The sequence below is a fragment of the Gopherus flavomarginatus genome, chromosome 1 (assembly GCF_025201925.1).
Source record: "Gopherus flavomarginatus isolate rGopFla2 chromosome 1, rGopFla2.mat.asm, whole genome shotgun sequence".
In the NCBI taxonomy this organism is placed as follows: domain Eukaryota; kingdom Metazoa; phylum Chordata; order Testudines; family Testudinidae; genus Gopherus; species Gopherus flavomarginatus.
In genome coordinates, this window is record NC_066617.1 from 3,620,351 (window position 1) to 3,647,301 (window position 26,951).

The 26,951-nt window shown below is 50.4% G+C and overlaps 1 protein-coding gene across 5 annotated transcripts in view; it reads right to left on the reverse strand.

Moving 5' to 3' along the window:
- SBF1 (SET binding factor 1) overlaps nt 1-15,213 on the reverse strand; it is a 159,248-nt gene extending 144,035 nt beyond the window's left edge. For all 5 annotated transcript variants that reach the window (XM_050920167.1, XM_050920143.1, XM_050920158.1 and 2 more), the window contains exon 1: nt 15,028-15,213. In XM_050920167.1, the coding sequence (XP_050776124.1) occupies nt 15,028-15,082 (55 nt within the window). In that variant the 5' untranslated portion in view covers nt 15,083-15,213. The remainder of the gene's footprint in view (nt 1-15,027) is intronic.
- Between the last annotated feature and the right edge of the window lie 11,738 nt (nt 15,214-26,951).

Sequence of the window (26,951 nt, forward strand, 5' to 3'; positions counted from 1 at the left end):
AGCATCTGTCATGGCATCTGCCCATTGCTCCCACAGAGCCTCAGAAGTGAAGGAGGGAGGCAGAAGTTAAAGATATAATCACTCAAACACTTCATCTCCACACCAGTTTTTAGTAACGCAGGCTCCTCTAACAGCAACCAGAAAGGACCAAGAAGTTTTCTTATTTAGCTGCGGCACATTAAAAATTTCAGACCAGAAGATGGCATTTGAACAGCCCCTATGTGAAGGAACTAATTTCTAACATTATGTACAGCTGGAGTAAAACGACAATTTATGTCCCGCAGGTCAATGCAGTCAGAAATACAGCAGAGTGTCCTGCAGAACACTGCTTAAAAAGTCAGCAAAGCTCTTATTTGCAGTCCCTTGTAAGTCACTGAAACAACAATCCAGCCTGAAAGGGCTCTTAGACCATTACTGAGAGGTGTTTCCCTCAGCCACGCTGATAAATTCTTCTCACCAAGCAACTGACTCAAGACTTAAGTGCAGATTGTCATGGAGTGTGGGGGAGTCAAGGCGCTGCACCGCTCCACTTCCTGCGAGTCACCATGATTCTCAGCCAGAAAATAGAACAGAAGGTTTATTAGATGACAGGAACACAGTCCCAAGCAGGGCTGGTAGGTACAACCAGGACCCTTCAGCAAGGTCCCTCTTGGGGGCAAGGATCTTAGACCCCAGACTTGGGGTTCCCTGCCTCTTCCCAGTCAGCCCAAAACTGAAACCAAAAACCCCTCCAGCAGGTTTTCTCCCCCTCCCTCTTTGTCCAGTTTCCCAGGCAAAGGTGTTGACTCTCCCTACCCCACATCATGGCTCAGGTCACATAAAGTCATCCCCTGCTCTCCCATCCCCGATGCAGACAGTCCCAGTAAAACTAAACAACATTCCCAGGTCAATCCACCCCACTACCTACTTCATCACAAAGATCCTCCATTGAATCTGTCTGTAAAATCAAGTGATCTCAGAGAGAAGGCTTCAGGCCCTGATCACCTCCACCTGCAGTCTGACCAATTCCAGGTATTTTCCCCCCAGCTGACAGTTCTTCATTTTATTTTACTCTGAAAAGTTAGAACATAAGAATGGCCATAATGGGTCAGACCAATGGTCCATCTAGCCCAGTATCCCATCTTCCGACAGTGGCCAATGCAAGGTGCTTCAGAAGGAATGAACTGCAGGCAATCCACTGATCCCCTGTCCACTCCCAGCTTCCGGCGAAGAGAGGATAGGGACACTCAGAGAGCATGGTGTTGCATCCCTGACCATCCTGGCTAATAACTACTGAACTTATCTAGTTATTTTTTTAACCCTATCATAGGTTTGGCCTTCACAACACCCCCTGGCAAACGGTTCCACACGTTGACTGTGTGTTTTTTGAAGAAGTACTTCCTTTCGTTTGTTTTAAACCTGCTGCCTGTTAATTTCATTAGGTGACCCCTAGTTCTTGTGTTATGTGAAGGGGTAAACATTTCCTTAGTCACTTTCTCCACACCAGTCAAGATTTTATAGACCTCTATCATATCTTTCCCCCATCCCTCCTTATTAATCTCTTTTTCAAATTGAGCAGTCCCAGGCTTTTTAATCTCTCCTCGTACAGAAGCTGTTCTAGACCCTCTAATCATGTTAGTTGCCCCTCTCTGGACCTTTTCCCATTCCAATATATCTTTTTTGAGATGGAGCATCCAGATTTGCACACAGTATTCAAGATATGGACATACCATGGATTTATATAGAGGCATTATATTTTCTGTCTTGTTATCTATTCCTTTCCTAACATTGTTACCGTTTTTGACTGTCGCTGCACATTGAGCAGATGGTTTCAGAGAACAATCCACAATGACTCTGAGATCTCTTTCTTAATGGGTAACAGCTAATTTAGATTCCTCATTTGCTATGTAGATTTGGGGTTATGTTTTCCAATGTGCATTACTTTGCATTTATCAACACTGAATTTCATGTGCCATTTTGCTGCCCCGTCACCCAGTTTTGTGAAATCCTTTTGTAACTCTTAGTGAAGTCCAAAGCAGACTACAATCTCAGGTAATTTTGTATCATCTGCAAATTTTGCCACCTCAGTGTTTACTCCTTTTTCTGTATCATTTATGAATATGTTGAACAGTACTAGCCCCGGTACAGACACCTGAGGGACACCACTATTTACCTTTCTCCATTCTGAAAACTGACCATTTATTCCTACCCTTTGTTTCCTATCTTTAAGCAAATACTGATCCATGAGAGGACCTTTCCTCTTACTCCATGACTGTTTACTTTGCTTAAGAGTCTTTGGTGAAGGACCTTGTCTAAGGCCTTCTGAAAGTCTAAGTGGATCACCCTTGTCCACATGTTTGTTCACCCCCTAAAAGAACTCTAATAAATCGGTGAGGCATGATTTCCCTTTATAAAAACCATCTTGACTCTTCCCCAATAAATCATGTTCATCTGTATGTCTGATCGTTCTGTTCTTTACTGTAGTTAAAGAACATAAGAATGGCCATACTGGGTCAGACCAAAGGTCCATCAAGCCCAGTATCCTGTCCTCTGACAGGGGCTAATTGGAGATGCCCCAAAGGAAATGAACAGACAGGTTATCATCAAGTGATCCAACCAATTTGCCTGATACTTAAGTTAGGCTTACCAGCCTGTAATTACAGGCCTTTTTCAAAAATTGGTGTCACGTGAGCTATCCTCCAGTCATCTGGTACAGAATGTGAAAGGACTTGCAGTGACTGCTAACAGCAGTCAGCAGTGAAAGGATTTGACAGAATCTGAAACAGTTTCAATGCTCATGAAAATGAGGAACAGAGAGCACTGACTAAAGTAGGTATACAGTGTGCAAGCTTCTCTGACACAGCTCTCAGTCCCGAAGTGCAGCACCCTCTGATAGTCCAGTCCTGGGTTCCCCAGACACACAGCTTTACTGATACCCTCAATCCCAGCCCACATGCCCTCTGCAGTTCCAGTCCTGAGCTCCCACCAAGACTGACAATTGCCCCCCAACCGTGATCTGCAGTACTCCCTAGCCTGTGTTCTAGGCTCCTCATGCACACAGCTCTGCTACTACTCCACAATCCCAAACTGCAGTATAATTCTAATCCTAAATCTTCCCTGCACAAAGACTGCTAGTTGTTCCATGTAGTGGTTTTTGTGAACAGGAACTAGGGCAAGACCAAGCATTTCACACCTGAACAAAAACGGATATGAACCCAGACAATTTAAAGGGCAATCCACAAAGCCTGTAAAAGTATTTATAAATAGCGTGGTGAAGACAAATTAGTAAGAGAATATATGCTTACAGCACATTAAAAGTTTAGAATCAATCCTTTGAAAAAACTGATCATCCTCCAACTGTCAAGACCCAAGTTCAGGATTCTGCATTCTGACTGCAACAGCTGAAGACCTCATTAACAATTAAACCCTGGGCAGGAAGCTGTCAGAAAATGTTGGGTTTAAGCGTTAGTGAGGGGGCACAGTTTCATGGGGAAATTGTAAACTGAGGACAGGGCTAGTAGAAGGAGCCAATTTCTCAGTGGTTTATTCAAAAATTTATCTTAGGTTGTGAGCTCCTTGGGGCAGGAGGCCATGTCTTTCTCAATGTTTTGTACAGTCGAGCACATTGTGCCCTCACTTAGTGTTAAATAAGTATTTGGAATCAAGCTGCTCCAGTCCTTTAAAGATCTGGCTCTCAGACAGACTGTCAGGGCTTGTCTACATCAGAAAGTTGCAGCGCTGGTGAGGGAGTTACAGCGCTGCAACTTAGGAGGTGTACACATCTGCAGGGCACCACCAGCGCTGCAACTCCCTGTTTGCAGCGCTGGCCGTACTCCCGTTTTGTCTCGGGTGTAGAGGATCCAGCGCTGGTGATCCAGCGCTGGTAATCAAGTATAGTCACTTACCAGCGCTTTTCTTGACCTCCGTGGAATAAGCAGGTATCCCAGCATACCTGAGGAAGCCTCTGGTAATCAAGCTGGTCTCCTTCCCCGGCTTGCTCTCGCGTTCCCCGAACCCCGAGCAAGCAGGTCTCCTTCCCTGAGGTTTGCTGGGTGGTTCCGGGAAGGCGAGAGCAAACCGGGAAAGGAGACCAGCTTCGCCGCGGTTTGCTCTCGCGTTCCCCGAACCCCGAGCAAGCAGGTCTCCTTCCCTGAGGTTTGCTGGGTGGTTCCGGGAAGGCGAGAGCAAACCGGGGAAGGAGACCAGCTTCGCCGCGGTTTGCTCTCGCGTTCCGCGAACCACCCTGCAAACCGCAGGGAACGAGACCTGCTTGCTCGGGGGTTCGGCGAACGCGAGAGCAAACCGGGGAGGGAGACCAGCTTCGCCGCGGTTTGCTCTCGCGTTCCGCGAACCACCCTGCAAACCGCAGGGAAGGAGACCTGCTTGCTCGGGGGTTCGGCGAACGCGAGAGCAAACCGGGGAGGGAGACCAGCTTCGCCGCGGTTTGCTCTCGCGTTCCGCGAACCCCCCTGCAAACCGCAGGGAAGGAGACCTGCTTGTTCGGGGAACGCGAGAGCAAACCGCGGCGAAGCTGGTCTCCTTCCCCGGTTTGCTCTCGCGTTCGCCGAACCCCCGAGCAAGCAGGTCTCCTTCCCTGCGGTTTGCAGGGTGGTTCGCGGAACGCGAGAGCAAACCGCGGCGAAGCTGGTCTCCCTCCCCGGTTTGCTCTCGCCTTCCCCAAAACCCCTTGAAGCCGCCCAACAGCGCTGCAGTGTGGCCACATCTAACACCACTTGCAGCGCTGGTTGCTGTAAGTGTGGCCACTCTGCAGCGCTGGCCCTATACAGCTGTACTAATACAGCTGTAACAACCAGCGCTGCAAAATTTTAGATGTAGACATGGCCTCCGACACACAGAGCAGCTTAGCAGTTAACCTTTCAGCTACAAGACTTCAAGGAAAGCAAAGAGTCCAGGGCTTTGCAAATGTGGCCATCAACATTAGTAGAACCACTCTAAGGCCTTGTCTACACAGACACTTTACAGCACTGAAACTTTGTCAGGCGGGATGCGAAAAAACACCCCCTGAGCGCTGCAACTTTCAGCGCTGTAAAGTGGCAGTGCAGACAGTGCACCAGCGCTAAGAGCCAAGCTGGGAGCTACTCCCCTCGTGGGGGTGGGTTATACACAGCACTGGGAGAGCTCTCTCCCAGCTCTGGTGCCGTGACTACACAGCCATGGCAGCGCTTTAACATTGCTAGAGAAGACATACCCTAAGTGCAAACATCTCAAGAGATCTGAAAACATCCTTTCACTGAGAATGGCACAAACAATGGCACAGCGTGACACAACCACTCACATACGATGAGACCAGTTTCCTTCTGCTGGAGTATTCTTGCTCTCATGAGTACTTTTATCTGGAGCAGTGTTTCTCAAACTGGAGTTGCCGCTTGTGTAAGGAAAGCCCCTGGCAGGCCAGGTCGGTTTGTTTACCTGCGCCATCTGCACATCCGGGCGATCGCAGCTCCCACTGGCCATGGTTCACTGCTCAGGGTCAATGGGGGCTGCTGGAAGCAGCACGGGCCAAGGAATGTACTGGTGGCCGTTTTCAGCAGCTCCCATTGGCCTGCAGCAGCGAATCCCGAGTGGCTGGACCTGCAGATGGGGCAGATAAACAAACCGGCCTGGCCCGCCAGAGGCTTTCCCTACACAAGCAGCGACCCCAGTTTGAGAAACACTGATCTGGAGGCTCTGAAACATATAACCCTCTGACAAAACATCTGAAGATTTGCACAACACACCACTAGAGAGATGCACAGGCATTGGCTCAGCACACAAACAGGCTGTGGGAAGGCCCTGTAACACAAGGTGCAAGTGACTGGACAGACAGATTAGAAGAGAGCATCATGCAGCCACAGTTTGCAGGGGGATTTTGGGTTTGCTGTAATGCTTCAGCATTCTGCTTCACTGACCACAATCCCCAGCCTGACAAAGGGGCAGGAATCCAGTGTCTGGGCACATTAACATTAATAGTTCAAAATGCAGAAGTAGAGATTTCACTGACCAGGAGGTAAAGCAACTGAATCTTTGCTTGCTGGCCTACGGCATCACCACATTGTCTGATTTCAGAGATTCCCATATTGGCTTCTGACCACTTCATGGTACAATTAGTTCGTAAGACAACATACTTCCATTCAAGAGTCAGTGCTCATTTTACCTTATGTCACAGCAGAGCGTTCCTACAGAGATCAGAATGGTTCTGCACCTTAAGGGTATGTGTTAAGTACAAGACTAGATTCCCTTAGAAAGATCATGTTTTCCACCAACTATAAACCTAAATAAACATTCTGAATGTGCTAGACTCCATGAGAGCAGTATCCAACTTCTCTAATGAGCCTAGAGCTGTAGCTGCCAAACCCCATTTCCTGTCTCTCTGAAGTAGTCCGAACTGGTTTATCTTTAACTTTCATTTCTGTTCCCATGAAGCTGCTGGTGCAGAGCTGGAGAGAAACAGACTTGCTGGAGAGTTTGCTGAACTATTCCAGCCTCCATCCTTTAAAACATATTTCTCATAAACTAGGCAAGTTTCCCTTTCACTGTCCCCTATCACAGTCCCTTCCACCATTGGATATTAACCCCATCAGTTCACTACATTTCCAGCAGTTGGAACATCTCAGGGCTTGTCTACATCAGAAAGTTGCAGCGCTGGTGAGGGAGTTACAGCGCTGCAACTTAGGAGGTGTACACATCTGCAGGGCACCACCAGCGCTGCAACTCCCTGTTTGCAGCGCTGGCCGTACTCCCGTTTTGTCTCGGGTGTAGAGGATCCAGCGCTGGTGATCCAGCGCTGGTAATCAAGTATAGTCACTTACCAGCGCTTTTCTTGACCTCCGTGGAATAAGCAGGTATCCCAGCATACCTGAGGAAGCCTCTGGTAATCAAGCTGGTCTCCTTCCCCGGCTTGCTCTCGCGTTCCCCGAACCCCGAGCAAGCAGGTCTCCTTCCCTGAGGTTTGCTGGGTGGTTCCGGGAAGGCGAGAGCAAACCGGGGAAGGAGACCAGCTTCGCCGCGGTTTGCTCTCGCGTTCCGCGAACCACCCTGCAAACCGCAGGGAAGGAGACCTGCTTGCTCGGGGGTTCGGCGAACGCGAGAGCAAACCGGGGAAGGAGACCAGCTTCGCCGCGGTTTGCTCTCGCGTTCCGCGAACCACCCTGCAAACCGCAGGGAAGGAGACCTGCTTGTTCGGGGAACGCGAGAGCAAACCGCGGCGAAGCTGGTCTCCTTCCCCGGTTTGCTCTCGCGTTCGCCGAACCCCCGAGCAAGCAGGTCTCCTTCCCTGAGGTTTGCTGGGTGGTTCGCGGAACGCGAGAGCAAACCGCGGCGAAGCTGGTCTCCTTTCCCGGTTTGCTCTCTCGTTCCCCGAACCCCTGAACAAGCAGGTCTCCTTCCCTGAGGTTTGCAGGGTGGTTCGCGGAACGCGAGAGCAAACCGCGGCGAAGCTGGTCTCCTTCCCCGGTTTGCTCTCGCCTTCCCCAAAACCCCTTGAAGCCGCCCAACAGCGCTGCAGTGTGGCCACATCTAACACCACTTGCAGCGCTGGTTGCTGTAAGTGTGGCCACTCTGCAGCGCTGGCCCTATACAGCTGTACTAATACAGCTGTAACAACCAGCGCTGCAAAATTTTAGATGTAGACATGGCCTCAGACAAACTAAAATGAAAATGGGATACCAACAGCATCTGAGAAACCCACCTGGTACCCACAGGTCCCTGGAGAGCTACAATAGTCAAGCTACACCCACAGATTTTCCTTGTGGATATTCTATGGATTGGAAAGGTCAAGGGCAGCAAAATAAGGCCTAAGGCTTTCATTTCATATGGCCCACTTAAAGACAAGTATATTTGGAATCCACCCAAAACAACAGAACCTTTTCCCTCCTCCTAAACAATCTACTATCTCAGTAGCTCTCCCCAAGTCCATGGCAGCCAATGCAGCCTCTCTCTAAGCTGCACTACATACACACTTTATTCGTAAGGGAGGTGGCTGCATCCTCCATGGTAGCAGCCAGTCACGCAGGTTATGGCCATGTCAGGACTAATCCAATCAGTAAGGCAATAAGTCACTTTCAGATGACGAAATAAATATTCTCCAAATTTCAACCACCATCCGAGGTCCTTCAGGGCTGGACATGGGGAGTGGACATCAATGCCAAACTCATCCCCCCACCCAAAAAAAAAAAATCACTAACCAGTTGCCTGGAAATCAAACATCTTCAACACTTTGGAAGTTGATCCCAAAGGGTTCTTACAAAGGTGGATTATGTTGTCCAAAGCAAGAAGTGTCACTTCAGCCCCCCCGGCCTCCAGAGTATTCTGCACACGTGTAACCACCTGTTGGCTGAGGACAAGGGAAGCTTTCTGGCCAGTGTCAGGCAGGAAGGAGGTTAGGGCAAGACTGAACTTTACAAAGAACTGGCCAGTACACTCTTGTTCACCCTTTTCTGAGAAGGAGATGCAACTGACCAGATTCTTGCGTCTCTACTGATCGACTTATCTCTCTCCCTCAGAATGATCCCCCAGCAACAGAAAACCAAATTCCTGCCTCTGTGTCTGCTTCTCATAGCATATGGTATGAACCCTCCTTGGGTCTCACTAGCATAATTCAGTGAGAGATTAGAAACGCTGCTGAAGTCTAATGCTAGTACAGCTTGGAGAGAAGAAGATACGAATAGTTCACGGCAGAGATGCCCAAACTTCATTCAATTGCTGCACTGAGAGCTCACCAGAAGCTGGAGGCAAACTACACCTAACTGGTATCAAACTGCAGCCACTCTGACCTTTAAGAGACATGCATCCCTCAACAATTACACAGTGCGACCTGTGAAGACTACAAGTCCTAGCACCTAATGCCCCAACTTGAGTTGAGCAGTCTTCATTAGCTGATTAATTTACTGAGCAGTACCAGGAGCAATGGGGAGAGGGGTGAATTGCCAAAGCCTCAGGCATTTAATTTAAACATCAATCTCTATATTTCACCATTAGTGCTGTGCCATTAGAGCAAATTTTAAGGTCTCTAAGCCACATATTGCAAGTTTTTTCCTTCCCACTACACTACCCAAAACTGTACACTTCACACCATAGCACTGTCTACTGTTCAACTTCCCAGAACACAAGCCATATCAAAGGTCACCACAAATCTGCATGACATTTACACTCCATCTTCCCTCTCTTCCCATACCCAGCTTCCCAAACAACAAGACAAGGACAATATGATTAAACTGCAGTTTTGTCTATGAACTTGTATGGCCCGCAACCCCACGGTATTTGATCACCTTACCAGCTATCATGGAAACATCTCCACTCAGTATCAGCTTCGTATTGTGTATATATCAGAACAAGCTACAGCACCTCAAGTGCCACTGTACAGCTCTACAGCAGTTACAAAGGATTTGGGGGAAAACATCTGGAAGCCCAGTTAACAAGTCCCATGAAATCCAACATCCAGCCGTGTGTCAATAACAGCAGAATCACTTCCTCCATTTCCTTCACTTTTTATTAACCCCCGAAGAGACTTGCTTGTACTGTGGTCCTATTCGATGTGAAGTTAAGCAAGGCTGAAGTGGCTTGTAATTGGATGGGAGATCACGCAAGGAACACATGTATGCTGCCTGGAGTTGGTTTAGGAATAAGGTTGGTGGAGCTCTTCCTTCTGAACCTGGCACTACAGGATGCTGTGCTGCTAGATGTGTATATTTTAGGTAAGATACAAAAATGACAATTACATGTGATCACTAAAGAGTTCATGGTACTTTTCAGAACTGTCAGGGCTGCTCTCCAGACCAAATTCCAAAGCAGGTAATTATATTCTGCCTCCCTAAATTTACCCCCTGCAATTGCAACTGGAACTGAGATTCCCTTTACTTTTTCCCCCTAGACTATTGCGTAGTGTTACTTCATGCTAGTCAACAGCTGCCACCTTCCTCACCAGAAGCGGCTGCATTTCAGGTGACTCCTGCACACAGTTTACTTCCGGAACAACAGATTCTAAAAACCCAAGATCAATAACCAACATTCAAGTCTAATCAGTGCAATGGGATTCAACAATATAGGAGATGTGAAATCAACTTGATCCCAACAGGTTTTTTTACATGAGATGCTGCTGCTGCACCACTGCCTCCATCACTTTACCACTGTTCAGAGTCAAATGTGGTGGTTTTGCAGCAGCAACAGGCTAAATATGACAGAACAGGAGACCAGAGCATGTACACATACTACAGTGCTGGGTGCTACAAGAAAATAAACTATACAACACAGATCAGGTGCAACCTTAAGGCTCTTATTCCTTATCTTGGAATCCCGGCCGACAGATGACTTTTTTGTTTTTTTGGGGGGGAAGGGGGGGGCGAAGAGATGCATAGAAATTGCCATAGTTGATTAGAGCTAAGTTCCACCTACTGCAGTATCCTGTCTCCAACACTGACCAGACCCCAGATGGTTCAGAAGAAGGTGTGAATACCCCATATTAGGCAGATGTGGAATAATCTATCAACAGACCCTATCTCATGATGCTATTTATTACTTAGAGATTGGATTACTAATTCCTGAATCATGAGGATTAATATCACTTCCAAAATGTTAGCTCTCAAATTTCTGTGACAATGAGCTCCAGAGTTTAACTGTGCATTAAGCATAAGAACAGCCATACTGGGTCAGACCAAAGGTCCATCTAGCCCAATATCCTGTCTTCCGACAGTGGCCAACGGCGGTCGCCCCAGAGGGAATGAACACAAGAGATAATCAACAGGTGATCCATCCTGTCGCCCATTTCCAGCATCTGGAAAACGGCAGCTAGGGACACCATCCCTGCCCATCCTGGCTAATAGCCATTGATGAACCTATCCTCCATTAACTTATCTAGTTCTTTTTTCCATTGTGTCAAAAAGTATTTCCTTTTATCGGTTGAAATTTGCCAGCTGTCACGATTTCTTTGAACCTCCCCTTGTATTTTATAATACAGGGAGAACAGAAACTGTTGACCTACCTTCTCTGCACCATTTATCTGATATACTTTTATCCTGTCCCTGCTTATTCATCTCCTTTCTATGGTAAATAAAGCTCATTCCACCTGGAACAACTAAACTACAGAAAATGGGTGGAAGCAGCATGTGAAGACAGCTCCATAAGACATAACTAGGGATGGCAACATACACAGGCTCAGAATGGATCCATTGCAAAGCAACCAGATGGGAGAGGCACAGAACCCTTGGGAAATATTACATACATGTAGTGCCTCACCTACCAGGAAGCCACTTAAACAAAAATCAAATTAATTTGGCAAGAATTAAATAAAAATAATGCGCCAGCACTACTCACTTTTTCACCTGCTGAGATTCAGCCATGGGTAGTTTGGACTTTGTAAAAACTGTTCCTCACTCAAGTTAATCCCACCTCATTGTCTAGATGATAGAGCTCATCATCTTGCCCCCACACTTCACACAGACACAGTGTCACTACATCTTCTTTTCTAAACAGTGGTAGCGAGAGGAGGGATGGGAGAACTCAGTAAAGTCCCTAACCTAACCCCTTCACACCTGCTCCAGTTCCAGAATTTTTTGCAGTGTTTTCCCAACCACGAGGTTTCTTAACAACATTGTGTCTACAAGCCCCTTACAAGCATACCTGGATTCCCTTCTGAGAATCTCACAAAACATTTCCCATATATCTCCCAGGTTCTGGATTTTTCTTCTCATTTTCTATTAGAGAAGCTTGCACAAAAATAGAATCTCAGTCCCTTTGAGCTTGTCAGCTCCATCTCTTTAGTCCCACATGAAGGCATCTACCTGTGATCGCATTATCTTTTCTTCAGTGATGTCACAAAAGACTCTGCATAATTAAATCCTATTATCCCCGACACTGCTTGGAAGAGCCAATACAAGCTTGGAGGCCTGTTAAATTTCAGACTGAGCTAAAAATTGATACAATGCAGGTCTTCAATGAGTGCTTAAACTGTCCCTGTAATTGAAGAGAGGTCACTTTCTCCCTATGGTGGAACATGTGACGTGAATGTGTTAGGCCTGCAGTGGTCAGGGATTTCAGATTCTCCCTTCCAGCTCAGGTCAGATTCTCCCTTCCCTCTGGTTGCTGCTATTTAGGAAATAGCAGCTTGTGACACTGTTTTCTTACTGACTGTAGGGGTGAGGAGAGGAATTCTGCCATGAAGGGAATTAGGCAAGATTAACACAAACTGGTGCAGCCTAAGGGAGAACAGAATGCATCGTATCAACTCTCAGCTGAGGGCCTAGGCATTCGGCACTGGCAAAGCAAATACAGACTCCCACATTGACTAGTTTACACGGAGAATCCCATCTGTTTTCAGAGAGAGGCTGCAGCAGGAATTGCAGGATTGCATCCAACTAGTTAGCGCTGACAGGTCCTCTGTGTCAACCTCACGAGCACTTATAAAGCTAGCTGCTGATTACCTGCTATGTATTCTCCTTCCACCTCTCCACCCACACCCAACCCTCTCTTCTCTGATGAAAGAACCCCACCCTGTCTCCAAACAACCTACATCTACTTAACGAAACAGAAGCCCAGATCACAATTTCCGAATGAGTTATAAAACTCAATTTCCAAACAGGTAAGCCACAAAAATGGCTCTAACCAGTGAAGTATAAGCCACTGATACCATAATGAGTAATCAAGACAGCCATCATCAGGCCTCCAGAGCAGGAAAAAACACAGGACAACAAAATACAATTAAGCATTCAGAGCAAGACTAAGAACCAGGTCTACCCATACAGTATTTAGAGACCAGAGGATTCAGGGCCCCAAGTCACAGAGTCTGCCCAGATGCACATCTGTGTACTACTACCGGAACTGCTATAACTCCTTCGACAGGAGTCTGTTTTCTGAACATATTATCTGTCAGCCAATTTATTATAGTGACATATAGGCAAATTCTTAGAACGCCCCTCCAGAGCCAGGAGCAGTGTTAAACTCTAAGCATGTCTGTTACAAAACTGCTCCCAGTTCTCCTCCTCATAGAAAAACTGGCTCATTGAAGGCATCGTCGAGAAGTAAATTCAGTGACCAGCTCAAACGCAAACAAAGCTGTCAGTAGCACAAGCTGATGAGACAATTTTCTGCTCTAAACACCAGAGCTGGCCAGACATGGACATACTATAATGAGTTTCAAAGATTAAACTAAATATATTGCCAGATTTATAGATACACTTCACTTCCTCTAGAATGGAGTCATCGCGTCCTGCCTACTGCCCACTTCCTTCAGTCAAAAAACTAAGACCTCTGCAGTAGCTAGATAGACAAAGGAAAAGTCAGAAGAGCAAACAACGATCACATTGGTCCATTCTGACCTTAAAGTCTACGAGTCTATGAGAAAAAGTGAGCGCAGACTAGTACTGGACGAGCAGACATTGGAAGTCAATTTACAATAAGAGCCTCCAGACTCCCATCATACCCAATTTAACTCAATCCACCTACTGCTGGGATGCCCTAGATATAAATATTCCGTCAGCATCCAGCAGGATATTGGCATTTCAGAATGGAAACCAATCCCAAGCACTGTCAGGATTCACTGTACAGCAGCCCTCTTCAAAGTTCATGGTCTCTTGCCAACCTTCTACCACAAACATGGCCTGGGGCGCCTTATCTCCAGGCAGAACTTTCCAGAACGTCCCCAGACAATCAGATGAAAGGCTTTCCCTACAGGAGTATTTGGTCTTGACCAAGCCCTAGAGACATAATGCCAGTGGGAAGACCCTTACGTGCATCTGCACAAAGAGAAATCATTGAGTCAACCAGAGCAGTCATGCAATTGTGTAAACTGACACAGAAAATGGTCCCCAGTACCTTTCCAGCAAACCTAACATGTTCCTTTTCCTAGCTGATCCAGTCCATTCATAGGGACAAGTGGGGGCAGAAGTCTGCAAGGGCAATGCCCTCCTCAATGCACTATTTTGATTTCTCTCTCCATCCATCTGGACCTCTCCAGACTTTGTACCCAACCCTCCGCTTCAACACCACACTCGCACATTCCTCTGAATTTGTCCAAAACTTACTTGACTCCCTTTGCCACTGTCTAATCCCGCAATAGTTACCACAGACTCTCCATTGCCTCCTCTCTCCTTCCCTACAATGCCAACACCAGTGCCCACTCCTCCCCACCAGGCCCTGCTCAACCACAGGATAATCCTCTTCCCCACCTGGCCTCTGATGGCCAGGGCCCATCTGCATCCGCTGCCCAAGTGTGAGGAGCCTTGCTCCCAGCACTCAGCCACCCACACCCCAGCCCTCACCACCCCGCCCCAGGCCGGCCAACACCACCACCCCTAAAACCCCCTCCAGCACGGTCAGTCCCCAGCACTCACCAAGCCCCATCTCAGCCGGGGCTGCCTCCCGAACCCGGCTACGCCACCGGCCTGAACCAAACCGCCAGCTCCCGCCGCTGTCACCCACCTCGCCCCCCATTCCGCCCCCCCCAGGCCCTTCACATTCCCCGGTCCCGCCCCGTATTCACGCCTCCTGCAACGCTCTCCCCTGCCTGGCCTGACAGCACCACCACCCCTAACAGCCGGGCCGGCACGACCACCCCCGGCCCGGGGCTCACCCACAGCCCCCACCCCGGCGCTCCACCTCCCCACCCCGGCGCTCATCCACCACCCCCACCGGCGCTCACCCCCTCCCGGCCCGGCGCTCACCCACCACCCCCCGGCCCGGCGCTCACCCCTCCCCCCGGCCCAGCGCTCAGCCCCCCCCCCCCGGCCCGGCGCTCACCCACCACCCCAGCGCTCAGCCCCCCCCCCGGCCCGGCGCTCACCCACCACCCCAGCGCTCAGCCCCCCCCCGGCCCGGCGCTCACCCACCACCCCAGCGCTCAGCCCCCCCCCGGCCCGGCGCTCACTCCCATCCCAGCCCGGCGCTCCACCCCCCAGCCCGGCGCACATCCCCACCCCCTCCCGGCCCGGCGCTCCCCCCCCCTTGCCCACGCTCCCCCCGGCCCGGCGCTCACCCCCTCCCGGCCCGGCGCACATCCCCACCCCCTCCCGGCCCGGCGCTCCCCCCCCTTGCCCACGCTCCCCCCGGCCCGGCACTCACCGCGCTTGTCCAGCTCGTAGCCCACCAGCACGAAGTAATCCGCCAGCCGGGCCATGGCGAGGCCTGGCCGAGCCGGGAGCAGCGAGACGCGGGCGCTGGGGCGGAGCCGGGCGGCTCATACCCCGGCCAGAGCGGCCGCCCCCACGTCAGACTCAACCCGGCGGCGCCGAGCCCCAACCACCGCCATCTTCCCTCAGCCAGACCCAACCCGGGCGAGGAGCCGGGCGCATGCGCGGAGAAGGCCCAGGGGGCGGGGTTTCCGGCGGACAACATGGCCCATTGGCCGCAAAGCGGCGGGAGGCGGGGCCATGCGGGCCGCGGGCTGCAGGAAGGGGGGACTATTGCCCCACCCACAGAGACCCCCGGCCGGGCTGTGCCGCGGGGCGGGGCCGGGATCTTACCCCACAGAGACCCCCGGCCGGGCTGTGCCGCGGGGCGGGGACTTACCCCACAGAGACCCCCGGCCGGGCTGTGCCGCGGGGCGGGGCCGGGATCTTACCCCACAGAGACCCCCGGCCGTGCTGTGCCGTGGGGCGGGGCCGGGATCTTACCCCACAGAGACCCCCGGCCGGGCTGTGCCGCGGGGCGGGGCCGGGATCTTACCCCACAGAGACCCCCGGCCGCGCTGTGCCGCGGGGCGGGGCGGGGCCGGGATCTTACCCCACAGAGACCCCCGGGCGGGCTGTGCCGGGGGGCGGGGCTGAGATCTTACCCCACAGAGACCCCCGGGTGGGCTGTGCCACGGGGCGGGGCCGGGGTCTTACCCCACAGAGACCCCCGGCCGGGCTGTGCCGTGCCGCGGGGCCGTGCCAATGTCTTACCCCACAGATCCCCCCTGGACCAGGCTGTGCCACATGGAGGGGGTGTTACCCCCCCATATACACACCCCCTAGCTAGGCTGTGCCATGGGGTGGGAGTATTACCTCATATATCCCCCCAGCCAGGCTGTGCCACACGGTGGGATTATTACCCCATATACCCTCCCCCAGCCAGGCTGTGCCCCTGGGAGGGGGTATCGCTTCATATCCCTGCCCAGGTAGAGCCCCACCCCTACAGCCAAGCAGAGAAGGGGTGTGTTGTCACCATAGATCCCCCAGAGCTAGACAAGCAGTGCCACAGGGAGGAGGATATTACCCCATACATCCGCCCTCTCTCCTCTAGCCAGGCTGTGCACTGGGGAGGAGTTTTTACCCCATTCCCATTTTCCCCACTCCCCAGCTAGGACCACAGTAGAAATTCTTCAGCTTCCTAAGAGACCATGTGCAAAGCCACATCCCCATGGACTGATTCTCCCAGTCCCAGAGATCTCCAGGGATCGGGGAGGGCAAGAGGGATGAATATCTTCAAGAGAGCCCTAGGGATGAGAGCTAATGCTCCATTCCAAAGCCCATGGTCTCAGTGGAGCAGCAGGTTCAGGGTTCTTTTGCACTGGAGTCTCTCTTCCCCGGATGAAGCATCTCTACCAGAGAAAGTTCTGCTCTCAAGCCAAGAACAAACTATGGAGAACAACAATGATATTGCATTGCCTGTGTGTGTGTAATATCTCAGAACTCTTTCCAGGTTGTATACATGAATCGCTTCATCATTGAAATGCAGCTGGCTCTGTGGTGGGACGTGGCAGCTGTTTTAATGGGACACAGCAATGCAGTATAGGGTGCAAGGCAGGAAGGGAATCGTCTACCCAGTAGAAACTGCCAGGAAACAAGTAAAGTCTGTGCTGCTTCAGATTTAGTTCTAGGCCTTTCCTCACCTTTTCTGCTCTCATGGAGGTGACTAGATCTGCATTCTGCAGGGTGGGTGAGGCGGTGAAAGACAGGTGAGGGTCAGGAGCACCCAGCAAAGGAGCAGAGGCCTCACATCAAGTGGAGGTTGATATGAAGGAACAGCAGCCCCAGCAATGCTGGCTGTGGCTGGGATTCAGCTGAGACATCTGTCATGGTATAATTCCCCCGCTCTGAACCTTAGCGTCCAAGAGATGGGGTACCAGCATGAATTCCTCTAAGCTCAATTACCAGCTTAGAACCTGTAGCGCTGCCACCAACCAGGAATTCCAGTGCCTGGTACACTCTGGTCCCCCCAAAACCTTGCTTGGGGACCCCCAAGACCCAGACCCTCTGGATCTTAACACAAGGAAAGTAAACCCTTTCCCTCACCGTTGCCTCTCCCAGGCTTCCCCTCCCTGGGTTACCCTGGAAAATCACTGTGATTCAAACTCCTTGAATCTTAAAACAGAGGAAAATTCACCTTCTCCCCTCCTTCTCTCTCCCCCTCCCAGACTCTCCCTGAGAGAGAAAGTAATCCGAACACAGAGAGAAAATAATAACCTTTCTCTCTCCCTTCCCTCCTTTCTCCCCACCAATTCCCTGGTGAATCCAGACCCAGTCCCCTAGGGTCTCACCAGAATAAAAAAACAATCAGGTTCTTAAACAAGAAAAGCTTTTAATTAAAGAAAGAAAAAATAAATAAAAATTATCTTTGTAAATTTAAGATGGAATATATTACAGTGTCTTTCAGCTATAGACACTGGGAACACCCTCCCAGCCTAAGTATACAAGTACAAATTAAAATCCTTTCAGCCAAATACACATTTGAACTCCTTCCAACCAAATACACATTTAAACTCCTCCCAGACAAATACACATTTGCAGAAAAAGAAAACAACCATAAGCCTAACTCACTTTATCTACCTAGTACTCACTATTCTGAACTTATAAGAGCCTGTATTGGAGAGATTGGAGAGAAACCTGGTTGCATGTCCAGTCCCTTTGAGCCCCCAGAGTGAACAACCACCAAAAACTAACAGCGCACACAAAACTTCCCTCCCTCAAGGTTTGAAAGTATCCTGTCCCCTGACTGGTCCTCTGGTCAGGTGACAGCCAGGCTCACTGATCTTGTTAACCCTTTATAGGCAAAAGAGAGATGAAGTACTTCTGTTCTATTAACTCTTAACTATCCGTCTATGACAACATCCCAAAGACTTTAGCTCCCTTCACTGGGCACATCTTGCAGTTCTGAAATGCACTGGTGTTTTACTCTGCACTTCAATTGACCTTTCTGCCTGGGATCCCAGAGATGCCGAGAAAAAGACCAGGCATTTCTGTCCTGAAAACGGTGCCTGCTGATGCTCCTGGGGGCTAGCAAAGTGTCATTCTCCTGACTGCAGAGAGAAGAGAAGGGACTTGCCAAGATCGTAGACAGAAACCCTCCAGGTTCCTACTCCTGTCCTTAGCCCCATGAAACTTAAAGCCCTGCCCCTCATCAAACAAGGTAAACTTTTGCCCTCCGTCTCCTGTGGGTACTAGAGGCCTAGGTGGCGATAGGGTTGCTAACTTTCTAATTCCAGAAAATGGAATGCCCTTGCCCTGCCCACTGCCCTGCCCCTTCCCTGAGGCCCTGCCATGCCCCTTCCAGAGGCCCTGCCCCCTGCTTACTCCATTGCCCCTCCCTCTGTCGCATGCTGTCCCCCACACTCTCTCTCATGCTCACTTTTCACTGAAGCATAGGTGCCGACTTCCCCTCTTTTCCCTGGGTGCTTGACCCGACCTGTGCCCCTGGCTGCCCCCCACTCCACCCTTCCATGAGGCCTCACCCCTGCCCTTCCTCTTCCCGCCCCTTCCCCATCCCCATTCCAACCCCGCCCCAAATCTGCCCCCTCCCTGCCAATATTCCAGCTCCTTCCCCAAATCCCTGCCCCAGCCCTGCCTCTTCCCTGCCTCTTCCCCTGAGCGTACCGTGTTCCCGCTCCTCCCCAGCTGTTTGGCAGCGGCTGGGCAGGAAACGCTGGGAGGTAGGCGGAAAGTGGGGACACAGCACACTCAGGGAGGAGGAGGAGGTGGGGCAGGGAGGAGGAGTCGGCGCCTGTGACTGCAAGGCTCAAACACGCATATTTATTGTTTGGACAGATGCATTATGCTGAGTTCAGGCAGGGATGAAAGTAACTTAAAGGATTTAGCAGTACGCCAGATTTCTGAGGAGGGTGTGGCCTCAACTGGAAGAGGAAGAGGCGGGGATTTAAAGGGCCCGATGGGCCACTCTAGGGAACCCCGGGCCCTTTAAATCACCTCTGGTGCTCCACGCAGCGGCTGAGCCCTGGGCCCTGTCAGTCACCACTGGAGAAGCCGGTCCAGTCCGTACCGCAGTACTGGACCATACTAGCTTACTTTCACCTCTGAGTTCCGGTTTTATTTGTTACAGGACACTAAAGCTGGCCACAAAATAGTCAAAAAGGGTAATTAAAAAAAAATAAATTACATAAAGGTTTTCATAATTCTTTCCCTCCCCTCTTCTCATTTTTTGTAACCAGCTCTGTGTTTTTTGTTCACTAAAGTTATTGTAATTTTATGTGTGGAATTAGGATCACACATTATCACAGCTGCAATAGGTCCATTAAAGGCCCACTCCCAAAGCCCAAATACGAATCCATAGAGCACAACCACAGAAATGCACCTGTCCAGAAACCTGTATAAATAAATCTGTAGAAACTGACTCTCACCCCTACATGCAGATACGCATGTGTATTCATGTGTACACACCTAGCATGCACTAACACATAGACTTCCACATTATTTAATACTACAATTGTTTAGTATCAGAGGGGTAGCTATGTTAGTCTGGGTCTGTAAAAGCAGCAAAGAATCCTGTGGCACCTTATAGACTAACAGACGTTTTGGAGCATGAGCTTTCGTGGGTGAATACCCACTTCGTCAGATGCATGTAGTGGAAATTTCCAGGGGCAGGTATATATTTCCACTACATGCATCTGACGAAGTGGGTATTCACCCACGAAAGTTCATGCTCCAAAACGTCTGTTAGTCTATAAGGTGCCACAGGATTCTTTGCTGCTTTTACAATTGTTTAGTGCCTAGAGACCAGTGATGAGCTGCCAAAATCTTAACAACTGGTTCCCTATAAAAAGTTCTGATTTAAAGGGGGTAGGGGAAGCGGAGGAGGGGCCGGGGTTGGGGGAGATATACTTGTGGGGCTGGGGGCTCCTCCAGGGCCTGGGGCAAATTGCCCCACTTGTCCCCTCCCCTCCAGCCAGCCCTGGAGCTTGCAGCAGCCCCCTCCCCCCCACACACACACGCACACCTTGCCGGGCTGCTCAAAAAGCGGCAGCAGGACTCCTCTTCAGCTGGTGCCGGCCGGCCGCTGGCCACGCTGCAGCTGGGAGGAAGCAGGGGAGGGGTCAGAGGAGCCTCAGCCTCCCCAACTGGGAATCCTGAGAGCAACAGCATGATCCGGCCCGCGGACTGGAGTTCTTTGCCCACCCCCTGGCCCTTTAACAAACGGTTCTCCACGGAGGTCTAATTTTAGCAACCGGTTCTTGGGAACTGGTGGGAACGAGCTCCAGCAGATCCCAACTAAGATCAGGGCTCCAGGGTGGTAGGTGCTGGACATACACATAAAAAGAGAGTCTGCAATAAAGAGTTTATAACATAGCTAGACAAAGATGGGGAGAAATGTACGATCCAGCGGCTCTTCTGCAATTACTAGTCAACAACATTCACTTTTTAAGAAATAATAGATTGCTTTTAGAGTTCCCTTCTCTTTTCAAAACTTGTTATGAAAGGAATGCACACATATTTTATGTCATCCATTTTATTTGTGTATGTGATGGGTTGGATCACAGAAACCCCCTTGGGAGCTGCCAACTGATGTGCCAAGACTACCTGTGCTCCTGTTTTCCCTGCCAGCTCAGGACTCCAGCACCCTGTCTTGCTGAACCAGACACTCCCGTCTGCTCCAACAAAGACCCAGGGTCTGAATTACTTGCCCCAAAGCTGCAGGTTTACCTGAAAGTAGCTCACAGAAGTGTGCTTGTCTTTATAATTCAGATGTCCAACTCCCAATGGGGTTTAAACTCAAATAAATCTGTTTTATCCTGTATAAAGCTTATGCAGGGTAAACTCATAAATTGTTCGCCCTCTGTAACACTGATAGAGAGATGTGCACTGTTGTTTGCTCCCCCAGGTATTAATACATACTCTGAGTTAATTAATAAGTAAAAAGTGATTTTATTAAATACAGAAAGTAGGATTTAAGTGGTTCCAAGTAGTAACAGACAGAACAAAGTAAGTCACCAAGCAAAATAAAATAAAATGCGCAAATCGATGTCTAATCAAACTGAATACAGATAATTGCACCCTCAGAGATGTTTCAGTATATTTTTTCTCAGACTGGACACCTTCCAGGCCTGGGCACAATTCTTTCCCCGGTACAGCTCTTGTCCCAGCTTGAGTGGTAGCTAGGGGGTTCTTCATGATGGCTCCTCTCCCCCTTTGTTCTCTTCCACCCCTTTATATATCTTTTGCATAAGGCAGGAATCCTTTTGTCCCTCTCTGAATTCCCACACACTCCTTCTCAATGGAAAGACACCAGGTTAAAGATGGATTCCAGTTCAGGTGACATGATTACATGTCACTGCAAGACTTCATTACCCACTTGCTAGCACACACATATACAGAAAGACTTACAGGTAAAACACAGCCAACTGCAGACAATAGACCTGGTTAATGAGAGTCATCAAGATTCCAAACAACCATTAATGTCCCACACTTTGCATAATTACAATAGGCCCTCAGAGTTATATTTCATATTTCTAGTTTCAGATACAAGAGTGGTACATTTATACAAACAAGATGATCACACTCAGTAGATTATAAGCTTTGTAATGATACCTTACAAGAGACCTTTTGCATGAAGCATATTCCAGTTACATTATATTCACTTATTATTACATTTTTATAAAACCATATAGACTGCACAATGTCACAGCATGCAAGCCAGCAAAAGGAATAAAAGTCAAAGAGTTAGGCTGCAAATTTTATTCACATAGGTATATACACTTGCGGCAATACACACATCTCCCTACACAAAGACACACAGTCTCCTACACACATACAATGGCTGCATGCACACACTTGCCTGGGCAGAGGCACTTTTTCAGACACTTTTCCAGGGGCTGCCTAAATCACCCAGCCAGGAAGGGAGGAGGAGGGTGGACTGGAGGGGAAAAGATAGTGGGGTGGAGGAGAGAGGATAGGGAGGGAAAGAGGCAAAGGAGGAGAGTAGGGTGGGGATGAAAGGGGCAGTGAAGGACAGAGGAGGGGATGTGGGGAGTATGTGGGGTGGATGAGGATGGTGGGGGAGGCAGAAGGCTACAGGTGCATGAGGATGTGGGGGGCACAGGGGTGTATAGGGACATAATGGGAATGCAGTGGGGTATGGAGATGAATGGGGTGCAGGGATGAGGGATAGAGGGTGGCGGCTCTGGGAGGTGGAGAGGATGGGTGGGAGAGCTCTGTAAGGGGTACAGGACTGGGATGGGTACGTGTAGGGGGCAGGACAGGATGGGTCAGGGAAGGATGTAATGATGGGGGGATGAGGGTACAGGGGGGTTGGGACGGGGAGAGATGCAGTGATGGGGGATGAGAGTGTGGGGGGGTTGGGGAAGGAATGCAGTGATGGGGGATGGGGTGCATGTGGGGGTGGTATGGGGAGGGATGCAATGATGGGGGGATGAGGGTACAGGGAGGTTGGGACAGGGAGGTATGCAGTGACAGGGGATGGCGTGCGGGGTGGTTCAGACAGGGAGGGAATCAGTGCGGGGGATAAGGACGCGAGGTGCAGTGGACGAGGGATGCAGTGATAGGGGATGGGGTGCATGGAGGGGTGGTACAGCAAGGGATGTAGTGATGTGGGACAGAGTGCGGGGGGGTTGGGGGGAGGAATCCAGTGATAGGAGATGGGGTGCATGGAGGGGTTGGTACAGGGAGGGATGCAGTGATGGGGGATGAGGGTGCTGGGGGGGTTGGACAGGCAAGGAATCAGGGACAAGGGATGAGGGTGCTGTGGGGTTGGGATGGGGGGGATGCAGTATGGGGGATGGGGGTGCAGCCCCATTCCCTGCACTCGGAGATGGGGATACACATACCTTGAACTCCTGGTGCCGGCAATGGGACGACAGACAGACCATGGTTTGCCCCACTGCACACGCTGTAGATTGAGCCCAACCACACGAGGAGCGCGAGGAGAAGAGGTTGGGCAGCAGCGGGAGAGACGCACCACGTGACCCCTCAACAGCCCCCTGCTGAGCACTCATGCTAGTTCCTCCCCTGCCCTGACCCAGCCAATGGGAGCTGCGCTGGCGGGGGCAGGATGGCACGTGGACTCCACTGGCCACCCTAAGGCTAAGAGCCAGACATGCTGGCCCGGGAGCTGTGCAGCGTGGTGGCACTGCCAACCAGACAGTCAACAGCCCGGTCAGCGGTGCTGACTGGAGCCTCCAGGATCTCTTTTTGACCAATTGTTCCAGTCCAAAACAGGACACTTGGTCACCCTAGGTGGCAAAGAGTCTTCAGCTTTACCCACACCCATTTCTCTGGCCTGGGTCCCCCAACTGCTAGTTAGCAGCATGGGAAAGCAAAGAGGCACTGTGCAGCCAGTGCCTGAAGTCAGAGGTCCCCCCCCCCCCCACCTTCCAGCTCCATAGTCACTGCCAGGTTGCTGTTATATTGTCAGTTTCAAGGTGGCGAGTGTGGGAGCATGTGACCTGCCAAGCTCATCCCCACCCATCTAGTCTGACAGCTCCTACTCTTGATTGATTGCTGCTCAAAAGGCAGGTTGACAAGTCCAAGCCACTTCCCCAGGAGGCGGCAGGGTTTCTGAGCCAGGGAAGTCATTTCTGTCCTAGCTGCTGGTTCTCCACAGACATCCCCTCTTTGGGGTGGCCCTCCAGGTAGAGAGAGACACACACCCCTTTCCCCTCTTGCTCCTGCTGTACTGAGTCCAGCATGGTCAGGGGTCCAGCAGCCATGCACGTTCCATTGGCATTCCAAGGCAGTAGGGTCCATAGGCCCCTGTGTTGCCCAGGGCCAGTGCAAGGAAGTTTCGCACCCTAGGTGAAACTTCGACCTTGCGCCACTCCCCCACCCAGCTAACCCCCCCAACCCAGCAGCTAACCATGCCCCCGTGGCCCCACCAGAGGAGCCCCCCCACGGCAGCTAACCCTGTCCCCCACATGGGGAGCCCGCTGCCTCCCCCGCCTGGCTCCTCCCCACAGCAGCTACCCCCCGCCTGCAGCTAACCCCGCCCGGGAGCCCACCCCAGCTCACCTCAGCTCCGCCTCCTTCCCGGAGCACTCCTGCATCGCTCTAATTCTCCTCCCCTCCCAGACTTGCGGCGCCGATTGGAGGAGACTTAGAGCGGGGGCTGTGTGCTCAGCGGAGGAGGCAGAGTGAAGGTGATCTGGGGCGGGGAGCGATTCCCCTGTGCGCCCCCCCCCCCCGTTACTGCAGGCGGCCCTCCTTGGTCCCCCCCTGCCCCAGCTCACCTCCACTCCACCTCCTCGCCTGAGCGGGCTTTTAGGTGCCCTTAACCACTAGGCACCCAAGGCAGCCTAGTTCACCTAGTGGTTGCCCCGGCCCTGGTGTTGCCACCTCCAGATGGGCTGTCCAGGAGGCCCAGGTCCCCAGCACAGCTTCAAGGAGTTGGGTTGTTTCCATTCATGTGCTACAGGCTGCTCTGCTACTGCCTGAAGACAGCAAGGATGACTCACAGGAGGAGACAGGCTGAGGGCACAACTCCTATGAGGTAGGTGACTCGGCACCGGGAGCCCCTCCTCCTCTTTGCGATGACAGAGCGGATGTATTTGGGGCTGGCTGTACACATGCCATGATGAATATCTGTTTCATGGTAGTGGCCAGAGGCCTCAGTCAGGATCCGGGTGTCACCGTGCCTCAGTGGGTCACAACCGAGAATACCAAATTCAGGACAAGCTGCTGGGAAAAAGGGACACACCTCAAAACTGATGGTTATTCTTCTATGAGATATGCCAAACCAGCAACAAAAGTAAACTTCTGTCTCACCACACTGACTAACAAGAAATCAGAAATGCAGCCTCTTTAGGTATTCCAGTCCTGAATTCAACACCCAGACACTAGACTTAATGATGAGTGGTTATTTAAAACAAATTTAATCAAACTAAATGGTTCTTCTGAATTGGTCCTGCTTTGAGCAGGGGTTTGGACTAGATGATCTCCTTAGGTCCCTTCCAACCCTGATGTTCTATTATTCTAATTCCAGAGGACCAGCTACGTACCCAGGTCAATATACAACTCAGATCTTACCCAATAATCACGCTGTTACCAATCCTTTAGTATCTCATATCGAAAGGTTTATGTATAGGAAAGAAAGGAAGGAAGGTGCAAGTTAAAATTGGTTAAAGGAATGAAATACATACAACAATTGCAAGGTTCTTGGATCAGGCTTGAAGCAGTGATGGAATAAATTGCTGGATTGTTAAGTCTCTGGTTGTTTCCAAATCATTGGAAGGTCCTCAGTCCCTTGGTTAGAATGCTCCCATTAATGTAAGTCCATAGTCCAGAGGTTTGAGCAGGAAAGAGGCAAAATGGAGGTATTTCCAGGGCCTTTTATAGCTTCTGCCAAGTGACGGGAAACCCATTGTTCTAATTTGTGGAAAATTACAGGTAACAACATGGATTTGGGAGTCACATGTGCAAGTCACATGTCCATGCATGATTTGCTTAGTCATAGCAGAGGCCACTCCCCATACTCTAGTTAGAACATTCACATGAAAGTCCATCGGGTGTGGATGGGCGTCTTCCATAGTCCATTGTGAGTTAAGTGTTTCTTGATGGGTCATTTAACTTGAATAGTCTCTTCAGGATGTGCTGGCTAAATACCTTGTGGGTGTTACCACAGGAGCAAACACATTCAAAATACAGGTACATAGTTAATATTCATAACTTCAGATACAAAAATGATACATGCATACAAATGGCATAATCATATTAAGCAAATCATAACTTTTTTGTAGACATCTTACATGCCACACTTTGTACAAGATTTGTTGCAATTATATAACAGTGGTAGCAACAATGATCTACATGGTCATATTTTAATCAGATAGCATCACACAGGGCTCCACTGTGGAACAAACATGTGGGAAAACAAGGTCCCACGGGCCAGAAGGGCTGCCTTCGGCCACAGCTGTATACGGAGAAGTGCTGAACCATACATGGGGGCTTGCTGACTCCAGCTGCTGCAGTAGGTAGTTACAGAATAACCTTCCTGTGCTCTCTCGAGAGAGGCTGGTTTATGCCCTGAAGCAGGAGGGTTTATAGCCCTTCCAAAACCCTTGAGGGGTATTATAATTCCGGCTGTTCTCCTTTTCCATATAAATGTCCAGTCCTTTTCGAAAACTGGGGGTTCCCAGTGCAATTCCTAATGGACCCATGTCCTGACAACCAAAAGTACCACCAATTGTCCACCTGGTTGGTAGTCCCATCAGAGAGGCCAAGGACAGCATGGGTCATGGAGACCTTGGACTCTCACGCACCCTTGCACTAACCAGACAGGACTGAGGTGCACTTGAGCAAGTGAGATAACTCCCTTCGGTCTGCTCTACACAGAGGTCTTCTATTGGAAGAACAATGTCAGCTATGGGGATGAGTATTTTTTTTAACAGATAAAGTTATTCCAGTACAACTCCTAGTGTAGATATCAAGGTGCCTTACCCTGTACCATTTATTCCCCTTTCCCTACGGGAATAGCTATACCAGTATAAAACGCTTTTATACTGCACCAGCATTACTGCATCCACACTGGGGAAGTGCTGTGCTGCTTTAACCATACTGGTATCCTTAGAGGTGTACAACTTTTTAGGTTAGACCAGGCCTTTGATGGTAGATAGGTAGGTTTAATCTGTTCTGTCCAGCAGAGGGCAATGATGCTCAGGACAGGACCCCTCTGCCTTGCTCCTGCCCTGCCTCATAGGGCACCAGTGCCAGAATGACGCTCCCTGGTGCTTGGGGCCAGTATGCCAATGCATCAGCAATATGACTGTGTTCTTTGGAACAGAGCTATGAGTCAGTGTGGATAAATCATCCTCTCCCATACAGGAC